The 17674-nt window shown below is 43.8% G+C and overlaps 2 protein-coding genes across 2 annotated transcripts; both read right to left on the reverse strand.

Annotated features, from left to right (window-relative positions):
* Positions 1 to 5753: 5753 nt before the first annotated feature.
* Positions 5754 to 6656, reverse strand: LOC142846859 (methyl-CpG-binding domain protein 3-like 2B). The gene is made up of 2 exons (XM_075967641.1): positions 6555 to 6656; positions 5754 to 6386 (listed from the first exon to the last, which is right to left on the reverse strand). The coding sequence occupies exons 1-2, from the start codon at positions 6654 to 6656 to the stop codon at positions 5754 to 5756; spliced, it is 735 nt and encodes a 244-aa protein (XP_075823756.1).
* Positions 6657 to 13754: 7098 nt separating this feature from the next.
* LOC142846860 (methyl-CpG-binding domain protein 3-like 2B) lies at positions 13755 to 14657 on the reverse strand. The gene is made up of 2 exons (XM_075967642.1): positions 14556 to 14657; positions 13755 to 14387 (listed from the first exon to the last, which is right to left on the reverse strand). Exons 1-2 carry the CDS (start codon positions 14655 to 14657, stop codon positions 13755 to 13757), a joined length of 735 nt encoding a protein of 244 aa, XP_075823757.1.
* Positions 14658 to 17674: the final 3017 nt, after the last annotated feature.

The following is a 17674-nucleotide window of genomic DNA, read 5'->3' on the forward strand; positions in this document are numbered from 1 at the left end:
TCAGTCCCACCAGGGCTGGCTATCTCGGCTGGTCTTCTGTGTATCCTGGAATCCTGAAGAAGTAGACTCCAGTGAAGGAATGGTTGTGCTGACAAGGCGAGGGCAAGTGAGCAAAGACTGAACCTTTCTTCATCCATCATTAATATATAGGCTTCCAGGAGAAGGTGTGGCCCAGATCTGGATTAATGGGGTGTGTCTTCTGGCCTTTAGATCTGGATCAAGATAAGGGGTGGTGACACGTGCCTTTAATCCCAGCTCTCAGGAGGCAGAGGCAGTAGGATCTCTGTGAGTTCGAGGTCAACCGGGTCTACAGAGCAAGTTGCAGGGCAGGCCCCAAAAGAAAACAGATAAACCCTTTCCCAAATAACAAAACAAAACAAGAACGATCTGCATGAAAAACTGGTTCCTTCAGGCCAAGATGTGGATGAAAAGTCTGTGTCTTCTAGCCTTAAGATCCAGATCCAAGGCAGGTTGTCTTCATGTCGCATGATCGCGACCACAGGTGCGCCCTCCATGTCTGGATTGAATTTCACTCCAGGTATAGTAAAGTTCACAACCTGTTCTGGAACTGGTTCACAGATTTCTGCCAGCCTCTGCCTCCTAAGATCTGGGATTAAAGGCGTGTGCCACCACCGACCGGGTCACTTATATAATTTTAATTCTACATTATTTTCATCTATTTCGCTTTGTTTCTGGTATGAGCTTAGGGCCAGGAAAGCTGGTAGTCAAGAATTCAGCGTTTATTAGGGAACTTGGAATTTCCTGTTTCCTGAAATCTTTGATATGATCCCTATAAACCTGTGAACACTTGCCAGGATATTCACTAGCTACTAGGTCTATCTCTGTTGCAGCGCACACTACACCTTCTTTTTTCCCCTCACTTTTTAATATATATTTTTAAAAAGTAAACTATCCTTTTTCATTTTGCATACCACTCCCTCCACCTGTCCCATTTTCTCCACCATTTCCCCCTAACAATCCCCCATCTACTCCCCAAGAAGGGCGAGGCACATGTCTCTGAGGAAAGACCTCATTATATCCAGGCTGAGCAAGGTTCATGCAAAGAGAAGGGGTTCCAAACGGCCAGTACAAGCAGCAGGGATAAATCTTGTTGCCGGTGCCAGTGGCCCCACATTCAGCCCCAGCCATACAGCTGTCACCCACATTCAGGTGTTCTAGCATGATCCTATTGTAGTTCCTTCCCTGTCTTACTGGAGCTCAGAAAATTTTCTCAGTAGGTGTCTCCATCATGGTCTTGACCCCTTTGCTCATATTCTCATCCTCCCACTCTTCCACTGGAGTTCAGGAAATCAGCCACTGCTCTGCTGTGGATCTCTGCCCCTGTCTCCATCAGTTGCTGGATGAAGGTTCTATGGTGACATTAATGGTGACATCAGTCTGACTACAGGGCAAGGCCAGTTCTGGCATCCTCTCCTCTATTGCTTAGTGTCTTAGCTGGGGTCATCCTTGTGGATTCCTGGGAATTTCTCTAGTGCCAGGTTTCTTGCTAGCCCTATAATGGCCATCAATGAAATGTGTCTTTCCTCGTTCTCCATCTCTATCCTTCCCACATTGCAACCACCTCTTTCCCTCTCTCTCCTCCCCCTCTTCCCATTTTCCCTTCCCCTTCTTTCTTCCTTCTCCCAAATCCCCATGCACCCAATTTTGTCAGGAGATTCTTGTCTATTTCCCCTTTCCAGTGGAATTTATAGATGTTTCTCTTTGTTCACCTTGTTACTTAACTTCTCTAAAATTCAGGAGTATGGGCTCGTTTTTCTTCCTTTAGAGCGAGTGTCCACTTACGAGTGAATACATATCATGTCCACCTTTCTGGGTCTGGGTGACCTCTCTCAGGATGTTTTTTTCTAGTTCCATCGATTTGCATGCAAATCTGCTGTAGGTGGGTCTTCTATAATTCTGTTGCTTTCATTGGTTAATTAATACGGAAACTGCTTGGCCTCATAGGTCAGAACATAGGTGGGTGGAGTAGACATAACAGAATGCTGGGAAGAAGGGAAGTGAGGCAGATGCTATAGCTCTCCTCTCCAAGATGGACACAGGTTAAGATCCTTTCGTTAAGCCAGCACCTCGTGGTGCTACACAGATAATTAGAAATGGGTTAATCAAGATGTGAGAATTAGCCAGTAAGAATCTAGAGCTAATGGGCCCAGCAGTGTTTAAAAGAATACAGTTTCCATGTTGTTATTTCGGGTATAGAGCTAGCCGTGCGGGAGCTGGACGGGAATGCAGCCCACTGCTCATTTCTACACAAGTTTCACGATGTCATTGTTTGTTACCGCTGATTAGTACTCCATTGTGTAAATGTACCACATTTTCTTTGTTGATTCTTCACTTGAGGGGCTTCTAGGTTGTTTCAGGTTCTGGCTATTACGAATAATGCTGCTATGAACATAGTTGAACAAATATCCTTTTTAATATGATTGAGCATCCTTTGGTATGTGCCCAAGAGTGGTATTTCTGCGTCCTCAGGTATTTTGATTCCAGACTGCACCTTCTTATTTATACATTTCTAGTGGTTCACGCACACATCCTTTGGCTACTTCTGCTATGTAGATCTGTTTATGGCATTGTGCGATATTGTGTCAATTGTCATAGTTATTTCAACAAAAGCATTAATGTGCTGTTGATATAACATATGAACACTCTTGGAGGAAGGTCATTGGCTAATAAAGGAACTGCCTTGGCCCATTTTATTGGTTAGAACATAGGTAGGAGGAGTAAACAGAACAGAACGCTGGGAGGAAGAGGAAGTGAGCTCAGACTCCACAGATCTCCTCTCCCGAGCAGACGCCTCAGAGAGACGCCATGCCCCAGCTCCGACCCAGGATGGACTTAGGCTAGAATCTTCCTGGTAAGACCGGTGCTCAGGGATTATTAGAGATGGGTTGATTGGGATATCAGAATTAGCCAGTAAGGGCTAGAGCTAAAGGGCCAAGCAGTGATTAAAAGAATACAGTGTCCGTGTAATTATTTCGGGGCATAAGCTAGCCGAGCAGGCGGCTGGGGTGTTGGGGACACAGCCCCGCTGCTCTTATTACTACAGAACACACACCGTTATGTACTATATATGGCACTCTATCAATACACTAACTAACCATAAATATATTAATGCATATAGAATGATCTACCTTTCTGCTAGATTTTCTTTCTTCCTTTCTGTCTTTTCCTTTTCTCTCTCCCTCTCTTTGTATTTCTTTTTTGTGTTTATATTTTCTAGGAAAAATATAATATCATTGATTTGTCAAAAGGCCTTTGCTCTTTTACTAGAGCTGATTAATTTTCAAAACAATATGAGAATCAATATAGCAAATCTCACAATCAAGCCCCAGCATAACTCTCCTTTGGTTAATTAACTATGTATGTGATATATAATAATTTTGAAATTTCTGAGCATTTTATTTTTATCATGTAAATATTAAAAGTTCCCTTATGTTTTTAACTGTTTGATTCCTGCTGTGTAGGAAGTCTGACCTGTATGTAAATGTCTTGTGAGCTAATCATGATTGTCTTGATAACTATGTAGTTAGCTATCTTCAGTTCTGAAGGGGGATAATTCAATCCTATTGCTCCTAATCATTTTGCCTCCTTTTTAAAAAAATGTGTATGCTTCTTACCAAATTTGAGGGCTGTCATCTGCAGTGACAAGATCTCTTCTGGAACAGTGCTAAGCTGGCCCTTTGTTCAGTTTCTCACCCTGTTCTCAGTGGCTGCCTTTGCACACATGGATCTCCCTGTTCATCCTGCAGGCCTCCTGTGCCGAGGGCCCCAAGATGGCTTAGTTCTCCTGGCTCCAAATTTCATCTTGGATCCAGATGCTAAATTTGATTTTCTCTTTATTTATTTTGTGTTTCTATTCAGAAGTATACATTTCTGCTAATGTTTAAGAATAGGTTTTCTGCACCTCCACACAATGATATGCTCCTGCGCCAACACAGTAAGTCAGATTGAGCCAAATTGAAAAAGTTTAGCAAAATATTTATTGAGGAAAACAACTCAGTGTGGGTTCTCAGGTTCCAGAGATCGAGGCAAGAGAGAGAAGTCCCCCTGAACTAAAACAGGGAGATTTTATAGGCTGAAGGCAAGAGGTGATGATGTGTCCACCACAAGGTGGGCTGGAGCCCAAGTCTGAACAAAAGTTGAGCGCTTAGGTGGAGACTTAGGTGGCTGCCAATTTCAAGGTAGGAAGCTTCAGTGCTTACCAACAATGCAAGAATAGATGTTGGGGCACCTTTCCTTTGTTTGGAGACTCTAATCAGGCAGGGCTGGGGCGGGGAACGGGGATTCCCTGACAAGGCAGGGGTGAGCCAGAATCTCCAACTGAACATTTAAGGCAAATTGGGTCTACAGTTATCTGGAACTCATAGCATCTGGATTGGCTTTTGCCAGGAGACTCACCACTGCATCATGGAAACAGTGAACAGACGTGGTCTTTAGGCTCTAACAGGTGCTCGCTGTTTTGCTGACTCCTAGAAGACTAATCGTGATGCCTTCCCTCCCTGGGAGGGCTACATCCCTTAGCCAGGATTTTCCACCTCTGCTGTGCACCAGGATAACTGAAAATCTTGTCCAAATGCCTGCTTTTCCTTCAGCAGGTCCAAGATTTGCATTTTTCACTAGCTCTCTATAGTCCCTGCTTTCAGTAGGAAAGTGAAGACCACAGAAAGAGATTATCTATGTAATTCCACTTTCAAAAATTAATTGCTGCCAATGGTGGTGGTGCACGCCTTTAATCCCAGCACTCGGGAGGCAGAGGCAGGTGGATCTAAGTAAGGCAGAGGGATCTCTGTGATGTCGAGGACAACATGTTCTACAAGAGCTAGTTCGAGGATAGACAGAGAAACCCTGTCTCAGAAAAGAGAGAAAGAAAGAGAGAGAGAGAGAGAGAGAGAGAGAGAGAGAGAGAGAGAGAGAGAGAGAGAGAGGAAAGGAAAGAAAGAAAGAAAGAAAGAAAGAAAGAAAGAAAGAAAGGAAGGAAGGAAGGAAGGAAGGAAGGAAGGAAGAAAGGAAGAAAGGCAAGAGAAAGAGAGATAAAAAGAGAGGGAGAGAGAGAGAAACAAAGAAAGAAAGGGAAAAGAAATTGTTCACTTAAAAAAAACTCAGTTGGAGTTCTTGAGCCTGTAGAGATGGTAACATCACAATGACAAAATGTTGGGCATGCATTGTTTGAGTAAGAAATGCTCACCTAGTGATGCTTTAGCAATCAGACAGTAACAAGTAGGAGGTATTATCAAGATATAATCTTCAGGCCAAGAGGTGGTTGTTCACACCTTATATCCCAGCACTGAGTAGGTAAAGACAAGCCGATCTCTGTGGGCTCAAGGACAGCCTGGTCTACAAAGAGATTATCTGGACAGGATCCAAAGATAAACAGAGAAAGCCTGCCTTAAAAAACAATAAAAGTAAAAAATAAAAATCAACACTGGTTACAGTTTTACCTTTTAAAAAGAGCTTTAAATGGAGGCATTGGGGTATTCAATCATCAGGGTAGGGTTGTTTTATTGAAACAGACAATTAATGCTATAGGAGGTAGCGGTGCAAGCCTTTATTTAAAACCAAACCCCTGGCGGCTCTTGGTTCATAGCCAGCCTGATCTCCAGAGTTCCAGGACAGCCAGGGCTACCCAGAGTAAACCTATATCGAAAAACAAAATAAAACCCAAAAGCCCTACAAAGAAAAGGAAGTTCCTTCGTGGAGTCCACCATGCTCACACTTTCCACCTTTGCTTCTTCCACTTAGTCATCACCACTCCATCCCTCCATGTTCTCTTCCTGCCTGGCAAGCCTGTCTAATTCTAAGGCCTCCGCCAGTCTCTTCCTGGCCCTCGCCACCCTCCGGGACTGTCTCCGGATATCCGCAGCAGTTACTTGTTGAAGGTTAACAGATGGCGACATCTCAAGAGCCATTGGCACTGTCACCCCTTGACTGTAGGATGGAGGTGGCGACTGCTCACGAGCCCCTCGCACTGTCCCTTCTGACCTCGGGGACTCGACAGAGGTGAACCTTGAAGTGTGCAGACCACTGACACCACTAGGAACCATGGCTCCAGCCCGCATCCTTCGTGCAGTTCTTTTTGCGGGATTAGAAAGACACAGTGGACCTAGTAGGTTCCCTGTACCGTCTTCAATGTGATATTCCTGCAGCCTCCTGAATGTACAGAGCTGCTGGGGTTTCTCCAGCGTCTCCTCTTGCCTCTTGTGCCTGGTGGTATTTTCAGGGTGGGCCGTTATTCTGGTCACAGAACTTTTGAAGATGCAACTGGTCACAGGAGAAGTTGCCCTCGCTCGGCGTTTGCTCTTGTGCTTGTTCCGGACAGCCTGGATCCTCTTCTGTAATTTCGGAGGTATTATACTCCTTGTGAGCCTTCCCTTTAAAAAGAAAGTAAAATGTAAATAACACATGGATGGAAACTACTAAGAGTTATGCTGAATTTTCTCAGCTCGTGGTTCTTCTATTATCCCTTTTCTCTGAAGAAATGGGTCTCAGATCACAGGATGGGCTAAAGTCTTCTGTGAAAATTTCTAAATGTCAAATACCTGTAACCCAAAAATTTCTAGGGTGGGGCCCAGAATTACAATGTGTGCTGGGTTCCCAATGTTGCTACAATAAAGACTCTCATCATCGGGCTTCAGGAACATCTAGATTTGATACTATTACGGATAGGAAGCTAGGGGTCTCTACACACTGATTCCCTCCATCTAAGTTTATGGAGGAACACTCTAGATGTTCATGTCAGGATAAAAATCATCCACCAAAGCATTTCACACAAAGACGCCTTGTCATTAGGAGCTGATAAAGTATATTTGAAATTTCTTCCAGCAAATTTTAACAAGTAGTTAATAGTTTGTGCCGATTACAACTAGGCATTAAATTAGAAAGGTTTATATGTAAAAAAAAAAACAAACCAAGAATGAACATTCTACAATTAGTATGAATTATGTACTCACGATCAAAGGCTGGCTTGGAAATAAGTTTCCTGAAGGTCCCTCCATGGTTTCAGAGCTGGTCAGAAAGATTCCACTACTGAGATGTAGACAGGCCCGGAATTGCTGGAAATGCCAGTCTTTCTCTTCAAATTCGCCTTTTACATAGGAGGAGAGATAGGTAATCAAATTATCAGACAATCCAGCCTACAGATAAACCAATGAGTGTTAAAACTTCTAGGGGAGCCGGGTGGTGGTGGTGGCTCACCCTTTTGATCCCAGCAATGGAGAGGCAGAGGCAGGCTAATCTCTGTGTTGGATGCCAGCCTGTTCATAAAGCCATTTCCATGACAGTTGAGAGACTATTAAAAAGAAAATCCTGTATTGAAATCACAAGTGGACAGGCGGTGGTGGTGTACACCTTTAATCCCAGCACTCGGGAAGCAGAAGCAGGCAGATCTCTGTGAGTTCGAGGCCTGTCTGGTCTGCAGTGAGTTCCAGGACAGCCAGAGTTACACAGAGAAACACAGCCCCAAACAACAAAAACAAGCAAAAAAAAAAAAAAAAAAGCTAGTTCAAGGACAAGTAGGGCTATTACACAGAGAAATCCTTTTCCGAAAAAAACTTTACCTGAGAAAAGTTAGAGGAAAATTGCCTCTTGTTAAGGGGCCTGGGATAGGAGTGTTGTGTTCTGAGTTAAACAGTACTAAGTTAAACAGTTAAACAGTACTAAAGTAAACAGTATTAAGAACCAAATCCTTGTTCACAGTTGGAAATGACTTTATTGTAATCCCTCTCTTAATGTAATATTTTTCTTATAAAAGTTAAGATGTTGAGTGCTGGGATAATTTTCCTCCCTGACAGTTGTAAAACAATTCCTGTAGCCATAGCCAGCTTAATTGAAGAACTAGATACTGGATAACCCCAACCCTAACACTAACCCTAATTAGTCAGGCTTCTCTAGAGTCACAGCCATATAAAATGAATATATATAGGAGGTTAAGGTTATGACTTACAGGCCGTAGTCCCACAATGGATGGCTATGAATGGAAGTTCAAGAATCCAGTGGCTGCTCAGTCCCACCAGGGCTGGCTATCTCGGCTGGTCTTCTGTGTATCCTGGAATCCTGAAGAAGTAGACTCCAGTGAAGGAATGGTTGTGCTGACAAGGCGAGGGCAAGTGAGCAAAGACTGAACCTTTCTTCATCCATCATTAATATATAGGCTTCCAGGAGAAGGTGTGGCCCAGATCTGGATTAATGGGGTGTGTCTTCTGGCCTTTAGATCTGGATCAAGATAAGGGGTGGTGACACGTGCCTTTAATCCCAGCTCTCAGGAGGCAGAGGCAGTAGGATCTCTGTGAGTTCGAGGTCAACCGGGTCTACAGAGCAAGTTGCAGGGCAGGCCCCAAAAGAAAACAGATAAACCCTTTCCCAAATAACAAAACAAAACAAGAACGATCTGCATGAAAAACTGGTTCCTTCAGGCCAAGATGTGGATGAAAAGTCTGTGTCTTCTAGCCTTAAGATCCAGATCCAAGGCAGGTTGTCTTCATGTCGCATGATCGCGACCACAGGTGCGCCCTCCATGTCTGGATTGAATTTCACTCCAGGTATAGTAAAGTTCACAACCTGTTCTGGAACTGGTTCACAGATTTCTGCCAGCCTCTGCCTCCTAAGATCTGGGATTAAAGGCGTGTGCCACCACCGACCGGGTCACTTATATAATTTTAATTCTACATTATTTTCATCTATTTCGCTTTGTTTCTGGTATGAGCTTAGGGCCAGGAAAGCTGGTAGTCAAGAATTCAGCGTTTATTAGGGAACTTGGAATTTCCTGTTTCCTGAAATCTTTGATATGATCCCTATAAACCTGTGAACACTTGCCAGGATATTCACTAGCTACTAGGTCTATCTCTGTTGCAGCGCACACTACACCTTCTTTTTTCCCCTCACTTTTTAATATATATTTTTAAAAAGTAAACTATCCTTTTTCATTTTGCATACCACTCCCTCCACCTGTCCCATTTTCTCCACCATTTCCCCCTAACAATCCCCCATCTACTCCCCAGGAAGGGCGAGGCACATGTCTCTGAGGAAAGACCTCATTATATCCAGGCTGAGCAAGGTTCATGCAAAGAGAAGGGGTTCCAAACGGCCAGTACAAGCAGCAGGGATAAATCTTGTTGCCGGTGCCAGTGGCCCCACATTCAGCCCCAGCCATACAGCTGTCACCCACATTCAGGTGTTCTAGCATGATCCTATTGTAGTTCCTTCCCTGTCTTACTGGAGCTCAGAAAATTTTCTCAGTAGGTGTCTCCATCATGGTCTTGACCCCTTTGCTCATATTCTCATCCTCCCACTCTTCCACTGGAGTTCAGGAAATCAGCCACTGCTCTGCTGTGGATCTCTGCCCCTGTCTCCATCAGTTGCTGGATGAAGGTTCTATGGTGACATTAATGGTGACATCAGTCTGACTACAGGGCAAGGCCAGTTCTGGCATCCTCTCCTCTATTGCTTAGTGTCTTAGCTGGGGTCATCCTTGTGGATTCCTGGGAATTTCTCTAGTGCCAGGTTTCTTGCTAGCCCTATAATGGCCATCAATGAAATGTGTCTTTCCTCGTTCTCCATCTCTATCCTTCCCACATTGCAACCACCTCTTTCCCTCTCTCTCCTCCCCCTCTTCCCATTTTCCCTTCCCCTTCTTTCTTCCTTCTCCCAAATCCCCATGCACCCAATTTTGTCAGGAGATTCTTGTCTATTTCCCCTTTCCAGTGGAATTTATAGATGTTTCTCTTTGTTCACCTTGTTACTTAACTTCTCTAAAATTCAGGAGTATGGGCTCGTTTTTCTTCCTTTAGAGCGAGTGTCCACTTACGAGTGAATACATATCATGTCCACCTTTCTGGGTCTGGGTGACCTCTCTCAGGATGTTTTTTTCTAGTTCCATCGATTTGCATGCAAATCTGCTGTAGGTGGGTCTTCTATAATTCTGTTGCTTTCATTGGTTAATTAATACGGAAACTGCTTGGCCTCATAGGTCAGAACATAGGTGGGTGGAGTAGACATAACAGAATGCTGGGAAGAAGGGAAGTGAGGCAGATGCTATAGCTCTCCTCTCCAAGATGGACACAGGTTAAGATCCTTTCGTTAAGCCAGCACCTCGTGGTGCTACACAGATAATTAGAAATGGGTTAATCAAGATGTGAGAATTAGCCAGTAAGAATCTAGAGCTAATGGGCCCAGCAGTGTTTAAAAGAATACAGTTTCCATGTTGTTATTTCGGGTATAGAGCTAGCCGTGCGGGAGCTGGACGGGAATGCAGCCCACTGCTCATTTCTACACAAGTTTCACGATGTCATTGTTTGTTACCGCTGATTAGTACTCCATTGTGTAAATGTACCACATTTTCTTTGTTGATTCTTCACTTGAGGGGCTTCTAGGTTGTTTCAGGTTCTGGCTATTACGAATAATGCTGCTATGAACATAGTTGAACAAATATCCTTTTTAATATGATTGAGCATCCTTTGGTATGTGCCCAAGAGTGGTATTTCTGCGTCCTCAGGTATTTTGATTCCAGACTGCACCTTCTTATTTATACATTTCTAGTGGTTCACGCACACATCCTTTGGCTACTTCTGCTATGTAGATCTGTTTATGGCATTGTGCGATATTGTGTCAATTGTCATAGTTATTTCAACAAAAGCATTAATGTGCTGTTGATATAACATATGAACACTCTTGGAGGAAGGTCATTGGCTAATAAAGGAACTGCCTTGGCCCATTTTATTGGTTAGAACATAGGTAGGAGGAGTAAACAGAACAGAACGCTGGGAGGAAGAGGAAGTGAGCTCAGACTCCACAGATCTCCTCTCCCGAGCAGACGCCTCAGAGAGACGCCATGCCCCAGCTCCGACCCAGGATGGACTTAGGCTAGAATCTTCCTGGTAAGACCGGTGCTCAGGGATTATTAGAGATGGGTTGATTGGGATATCAGAATTAGCCAGTAAGGGCTAGAGCTAAAGGGCCAAGCAGTGATTAAAAGAATACAGTGTCCGTGTAATTATTTCGGGGCATAAGCTAGCCGAGCAGGCGGCTGGGGTGTTGGGGACACAGCCCCGCTGCTCTTATTACTACAGAACACACACCGTTATGTACTATATATGGCACTCTATCAATACACTAACTAACCATAAATATATTAATGCATATAGAATGATCTACCTTTCTGCTAGATTTTCTTTCTTCCTTTCTGTCTTTTCCTTTTCTCTCTCCCTCTCTTTGTATTTCTTTTTTGTGTTTATATTTTCTAGGAAAAATATAATATCATTGATTTGTCAAAAGGCCTTTGCTCTTTTACTAGAGCTGATTAATTTTCAAAACAATATGAGAATCAATATAGCAAATCTCACAATCAAGCCCCAGCATAACTCTCCTTTGGTTAATTAACTATGTATGTGATATATAATAATTTTGAAATTTCTGAGCATTTTATTTTTATCATGTAAATATTAAAAGTTCCCTTATGTTTTTAACTGTTTGATTCCTGCTGTGTAGGAAGTCTGACCTGTATGTAAATGTCTTGTGAGCTAATCATGATTGTCTTGATAACTATGTAGTTAGCTATCTTCAGTTCTGAAGGGGGATAATTCAATCCTATTGCTCCTAATCATTTTGCCTCCTTTTTAAAAAAATGTGTATGCTTCTTACCAAATTTGAGGGCTGTCATCTGCAGTGACAAGATCTCTTCTGGAACAGTGCTAAGCTGGCCCTTTGTTCAGTTTCTCACCCTGTTCTCAGTGGCTGCCTTTGCACACATGGATCTCCCTGTTCATCCTGCAGGCCTCCTGTGCCGAGGGCCCCAAGATGGCTTAGTTCTCCTGGCTCCAAATTTCATCTTGGATCCAGATGCTAAATTTGATTTTCTCTTTATTTATTTTGTGTTTCTATTCAGAAGTATACATTTCTGCTAATGTTTAAGAATAGGTTTTCTGCACCTCCACACAATGATACGCTCCTGCGCCAACACAGTAAGTCAGATTGAGCCAAATTGAAAAAGTTTAGCAAAATATTTATTGAGGAAAACAACTCAGTGTGGGTTCTCAGGTTCCAGAGATCGAGGCAAGAGAGAGAAGTCCCCCTGAACTAAAACAGGGAGATTTTATAGGCTGAAGGCAAGAGGTGATGATGTGTCCACCACAAGGTGGGCTGGAGCCCAAGTCTGAACAAAAGTTGAGCGCTTAGGTGGAGACTTAGGTGGCTGCCAATTTCAAGGTAGGAAGCTTCAGTACTTACCAACAATGCAAGAATAGATGTTGGGGCACCTTTCCTTTGTTTGGAGACTCTAATCAGGCAGGGCTGGGGCGGGGAACGGGGATTCCCTGACAAGGCAGGGGTGAGCCAGAATCTCCAACTGAACATTTAAGGCAAATTGGGTCTACAGTTATCTGGAACTCATAGCATCTGGATTGGCTTTTGCCAGGAGACTCACCACTGCATCATGGAAACAGTGAACAGACGTGGTCTTTAGGCTCTAACAGGTGCTCGCTGTTTTGCTGACTCCTAGAAGACTAACGTGATGCCTTCCCTCCCTGGGAGGGCTACATCCCTTAGCCAGGATTTTCCACCTCTGCTGTGCACCAGGATAACTGAAAATCTTGTCCAAATGCCTGCTTTTCCTTCAGCAGGTCCAAGATTTGCATTTTTCACTAGCTCTCTATAGTCCCTGCTTTCAGTAGGAAAGTGAAGCCCACAGAAAGAGATTATCTATGTAATTCCACTTTCAAAAATTAATTGCTGCCAATGGTGGTGGTGCACGCCTTTAATCCCAGCACTCGGGAGGCAGAGGCAGGTGGATCTAAGTAAGGCAGAGGGATCTCTGTGATGTCGAGGACAACATGTTCTACAAGAGCTAGTTCGAGGATAGACAGAGAAACCCTGTCTCAGAAAAGAGAGAAAGAAAGAGAGAGAGAGAGAGAGAGAGAGAGAGAGAGAGAGAGAGAGAGAGAGAGATGAAAGGAAAGAAAGAAAGAAAGAAAGAAAGAAAGAAAGAAAGAAAGAAAGAAAGGAAGGAAGGAAGGAAGGAAGGAAGAAAGGCAAGAGAAAGAGAGATAAAAAGAAAGGGAGAGAGAGAGAAACAAAGAAAGAAAGGGAAAAGAAATTGTTCACTTAAAAAAAACTCAGTTGGAGTTCTTGAGCCTGTAGAGATGGTAACATCACAATGACAAAATGTTGGGCATGCATTGTTTGAGTAAGAAATGCTCACCTAGTGATGCTTTAGCAATCAGACAGTAACAAGTAGGAGGTATTATCAAGATATAATCTTCAGGCCAAGAGGTGGTTGTTCACACCTTATATCCCAGCACTGAGTAGGTAAAGACAAGCCGATCTCTGTGGGCTCAAGGACAGCCTGGTCTACAAAGAGATTATCTGGACAGGATCCAAAGATAAACAGAGAAAGCCTGCCTTAAAAAACAATAAAAGTAAAAAATAAAAATCAACACTGGTTACAGTTTTACCTTTTAAAAAGAGCTTTAAATGGAGGCATTGGGGTATTCAATCATCAGGGTAGGGTTGTTTTATTGAAACAGACAATTAATGCTATAGGAGGTAGCGGTGCAAGCCTTTATTTAAAACCAAACCCCTGGCGGCTCTTGGTTCATAGCCAGCCTGATCTCCAGAGTTCCAGGACAGCCAGGGCTACCCAGAGTAAACCTATATCGAAAAACAAAATAAAACCCAAAAGCCCTACAAAGAAAAGGAAGTTCCTTCGTGGAGTCCACCATGCTCACACTTTCCACCTTTGCTTCTTCCACTTAGTCATCACCACTCCATCCCTCCATGTTCTCTTCCTGCCTGGCAAGCCTGTCTAATTCTAAGGCCTCCGCCAGTCTCTTCCTGGCCCTCGCCACCCTCCGGGACTGTCTCCGGATATCCGCAGCAGTTACTTGTTGAAGGTTAACAGATGGCGACATCTCAAGAGCCATTGGCACTGTCACCCCTTGACTGTAGGATGGAGGTGGCGACTGCTCACGAGCCCCTCGCACTGTCCCTTCTGACCTCGGGGACTCGACAGAGGTGAACCTTGAAGTGTGCAGACCACTGACACCACTAGGAACCATGGCTCCAGCCCGCATCCTTCGTGCAGTTCTTTTTGCGGGATTAGAAAGACACAGTGGACCTAGTAGGTTCCCTGTACCGTCTTCAATGTGATATTCCTGCAGCCTCCTGAATGTACAGAGCTGCTGGGGTTTCTCCAGCGTCTCCTCTTGCCTCTTGTGCCTGGTGGTATTTTCAGGGTGGGCCGTTATTCTGGTCACAGAACTTTTGAAGATGCAACTGGTCACAGGAGAAGTTGCCCTCGCTCGGCGTTTGCTCTTGTGCTTGTTCCGGACAGCCTGGATCCTCTTCTGTAATTTCGGAGGTATTATACTCCTTGTGAGCCTTCCCTTTAAAAAGAAAGTAAAATGTAAATAACACATGGATGGAAACTACTAAGAGTTATGCTGAATTTTCTCAGCTCGTGGTTCTTCTATTATCCCTTTTCTCTGAAGAAATGGGTCTCAGATCACAGGATGGGCTAAAGTCTTCTGTGAAAATTTCTAAATGTCAAATACCTGTAACCCAAAAATTTCTAGGGTGGGGCCCAGAATTACAATGTGTGCTGGGTTCCCAATGTTGCTACAATAAAGACTCTCATCATCGGGCTTCAGGAACATCTAGATTTGATACTATTACGGATAGGAAGCTAGGGGTCTCTACACACTGATTCCCTCCATCTAAGTTTATGGAGGAACACTCTAGATGTTCATGTCAGGATAAAAATCATCCACCAAAGCATTTCACACAAAGACGCCTTGTCATTAGGAGCTGATAAAGTATATTTGAAATTTCTTCCAGCAAATTTTAACAAGTAGTTAATAGTTTGTGCCGATTACAACTAGGCATTAAATTAGAAAGGTTTATATGTAAAAAAAAAAACAAACCAAGAATGAACATTCTACAATTAGTATGAATTATGTACTCACGATCAAAGGCTGGCTTGGAAATAAGTTTCCTGAAGGTCCCTCCATGGTTTCAGAGCTGGTCAGAAAGATTCCACTACTGAGATGTAGACAGGCCCGGAATTGCTGGAAATGCCAGTCTTTCTCTTCAAATTCGCCTTTTACATAGGAGGAGAGATAGGTAATCAAATTATCAGACAATCCAGCCTACAGATAAACCAATGAGTGTTAAAACTTCTAGGGGAGCCGGGTGGTGGTGGTGGCTCACCCTTTTGATCCCAGCAATGGAGAGGCAGAGGCAGGCTAATCTCTGTGTTGGATGCCAGCCTGTTCATAAAGCCATTTCCATCACAGTTGAGAGACTATTAAAAAGAAAATCCTGTATTGAAATCACAAGTGGACAGGCGGTGGTGGTGTACACCTTTAATCCCAGCACTCGGGAAGCAGAAGCAGGCATATCTCTGTGAGTTCGAGGCCTGTCTGGTCTGCAGTGAGTTCCAGGACAGCCAGAGTTACACAGAGAAACACAGCCCCAAAGAACAAAAACAAGCAAAAAAAAAAAAAAAAAAAAAAAAGCTAGTTCAAGGACAAGTAGGGCTATTACACAGAGAAATCCTTTTCCGAAAAAAACTTTACCTGAGAAAAGTTAGAGGAAAATTGCCTCTTGTTAAGGGGCCTGGGATAGGAGTGTTGTGTTCTGAGTTAAACAGTACTAAGTTAAACAGTTAAACAGTACTAAAGTAAACAGTATTAAGAACCAAATCCTTGTTCACAGTTGGAAATGACTTTATTGTAATCCCTCTCTTAATGTAATATTTTTCTTATAAAAGTTAAGATGTTGAGTGCTGGGATAATTTTCCTCCCTGACAGTTGTAAAACAATTCCTGTAGCCATAGCCAGCTTAATTGAAGAACTAGATACTGGATAACCCCAACCCTAACACTAACCCTGATTAGTCAGGCTTCTCTAGAGTCACAGCCATATAAAATGAATATATATAGGAGGTTAAGGTTATGACTTACAGGCCGTAGTCCCACAATGGATGGCTATGAATGGAAGTTCAGAATCCAGTGGCTGCTCAGTCCCACCAGGGCTGGCTATCTCGGCTGGTCTTCTGTGTATCCTGGAATCCTGAAGAAGTAGACTCCAGTGAAGGAATGGTTGTGCTGACAAGGCGAGGGCAAGTGAGCAAAGACTGAACCTTTCTTCATCCATCATTAATATATAGGCTTCCAGGAGAAGGTGTGGCCCAGATCTGGATTAATGGGGTGTGTCTTCTGGCCTTTAGATCTGGATCAAGATAAGGGGTGGTGACACGTGCCTTTAATCCCAGCTCTCAGGAGGCAGAGGCAGTAGGATCTCTGTGAGTTCGAGGTCAACCGGGTCTACAGAGCAAGTTGCAGGGCAGGCCCCAAAAGAAAACAGATAAACCCTTTCCCAAATAACAAAACAAAACAAGAACGATCTGCATGAAAAACTGGTTCCTTCAGGCCAAGATGTGGATGAAAAGTCTGTGTCTTCTAGCCTTAAGATCCAGATCCAAGGCAGGTTGTCTTCATGTCGCATGATCGCGACCACAGGTGCGCCCTCCATGTCTGGATTGAATTTCACTCCAGGTATAGTAAAGTTCACAACCTGTTCTGGAACTGGTTCACAGATTTCTGCCAGCCTCTGCCTCCTAAGATCTGGGATTAAAGGCGTGTGCCACCACCGACCGGGTCACTTATATAATTTTAATTCTACATTATTTTCATCTATTTCGCTTTGTTTCTGGTATGAGCTTAGGGCCAGGAAAGCTGGTAGTCAAGAATTCAGCGTTTATTAGGGAACTTGGAATTTCCTGTTTCCTGAAATCTTTGATATGATCCCTATAAACCTGTGAACACTTGCCAGGATATTCACTAGCTACTAGGTCTATCTCTGTTGCAGCGCACACTACACCTTCTTTTTTCCCCTCACTTTTTAATATATATTTTTAAAAAGTAAACTATCCTTTTTCATTTTGCATACCACTCCCTCCACCTGTCCCATTTTCTCCACCATTTCCTGTCGATTGCCTTGGCGGGCCACTTAGTCTAGGGTTAGTATCCCGCCTGGCAGGTCAGTTATTCCAGGGTCACGGAGAGGCACTACCTGGAAGATATGGGCTAGGAGACAGGAAGAAGGCCATGCAAAGTTTGTCAGAGCCTCCGTTTATTAGGGACGAGATACAACCTTTTATAGGGTAAGGAGTTGGGGGGATGGGGCACAGGGTTCTGGGCTCTTGCCGCGTGGTTCACGTTGGTCACATGGTCCGAGTTGGTCACGTAGGCAGCAGGTTATCTTCGGCCAGGTCACTGCAGGCCTGGAAGTCACAACTAGGAGATGACACACCTAGTTCTCGAGATAGTTTGGAATGCGGGGTGGGTTCCGCTAACAGATAGCTCTCATTAACAACCAATTTGGGTGTGGGGTAGGCTCTGTCAATAGAACCATTCTTAACACAATTAGGGGTGTGGGGTTCTCTGCAGACTCCCCAGGGTGATGGTTCCTGTAATATTTTAGGAGGAAATTGGCTCCTGACAGATCCCCCTTTCTTTTATAAAGACAGGCAGCTATTAAGTGAAGGGCATCAGGTCAGAGTCCAACCAAGGTGTCAGATCTAAAAGAGAAGGGACTGGGACAAGGAAAGACCCTCCTCTCGAATGGTGAAGCAATTTACCTCTCCTGGGAACAGAGGGGTGCCTTATGAT

This window comes from Microtus pennsylvanicus, chromosome 3 (genome assembly GCF_037038515.1).
Source record: "Microtus pennsylvanicus isolate mMicPen1 chromosome 3, mMicPen1.hap1, whole genome shotgun sequence".
NCBI classification, from domain to species: Eukaryota; Metazoa; Chordata; class Mammalia; order Rodentia; family Cricetidae; genus Microtus; species Microtus pennsylvanicus.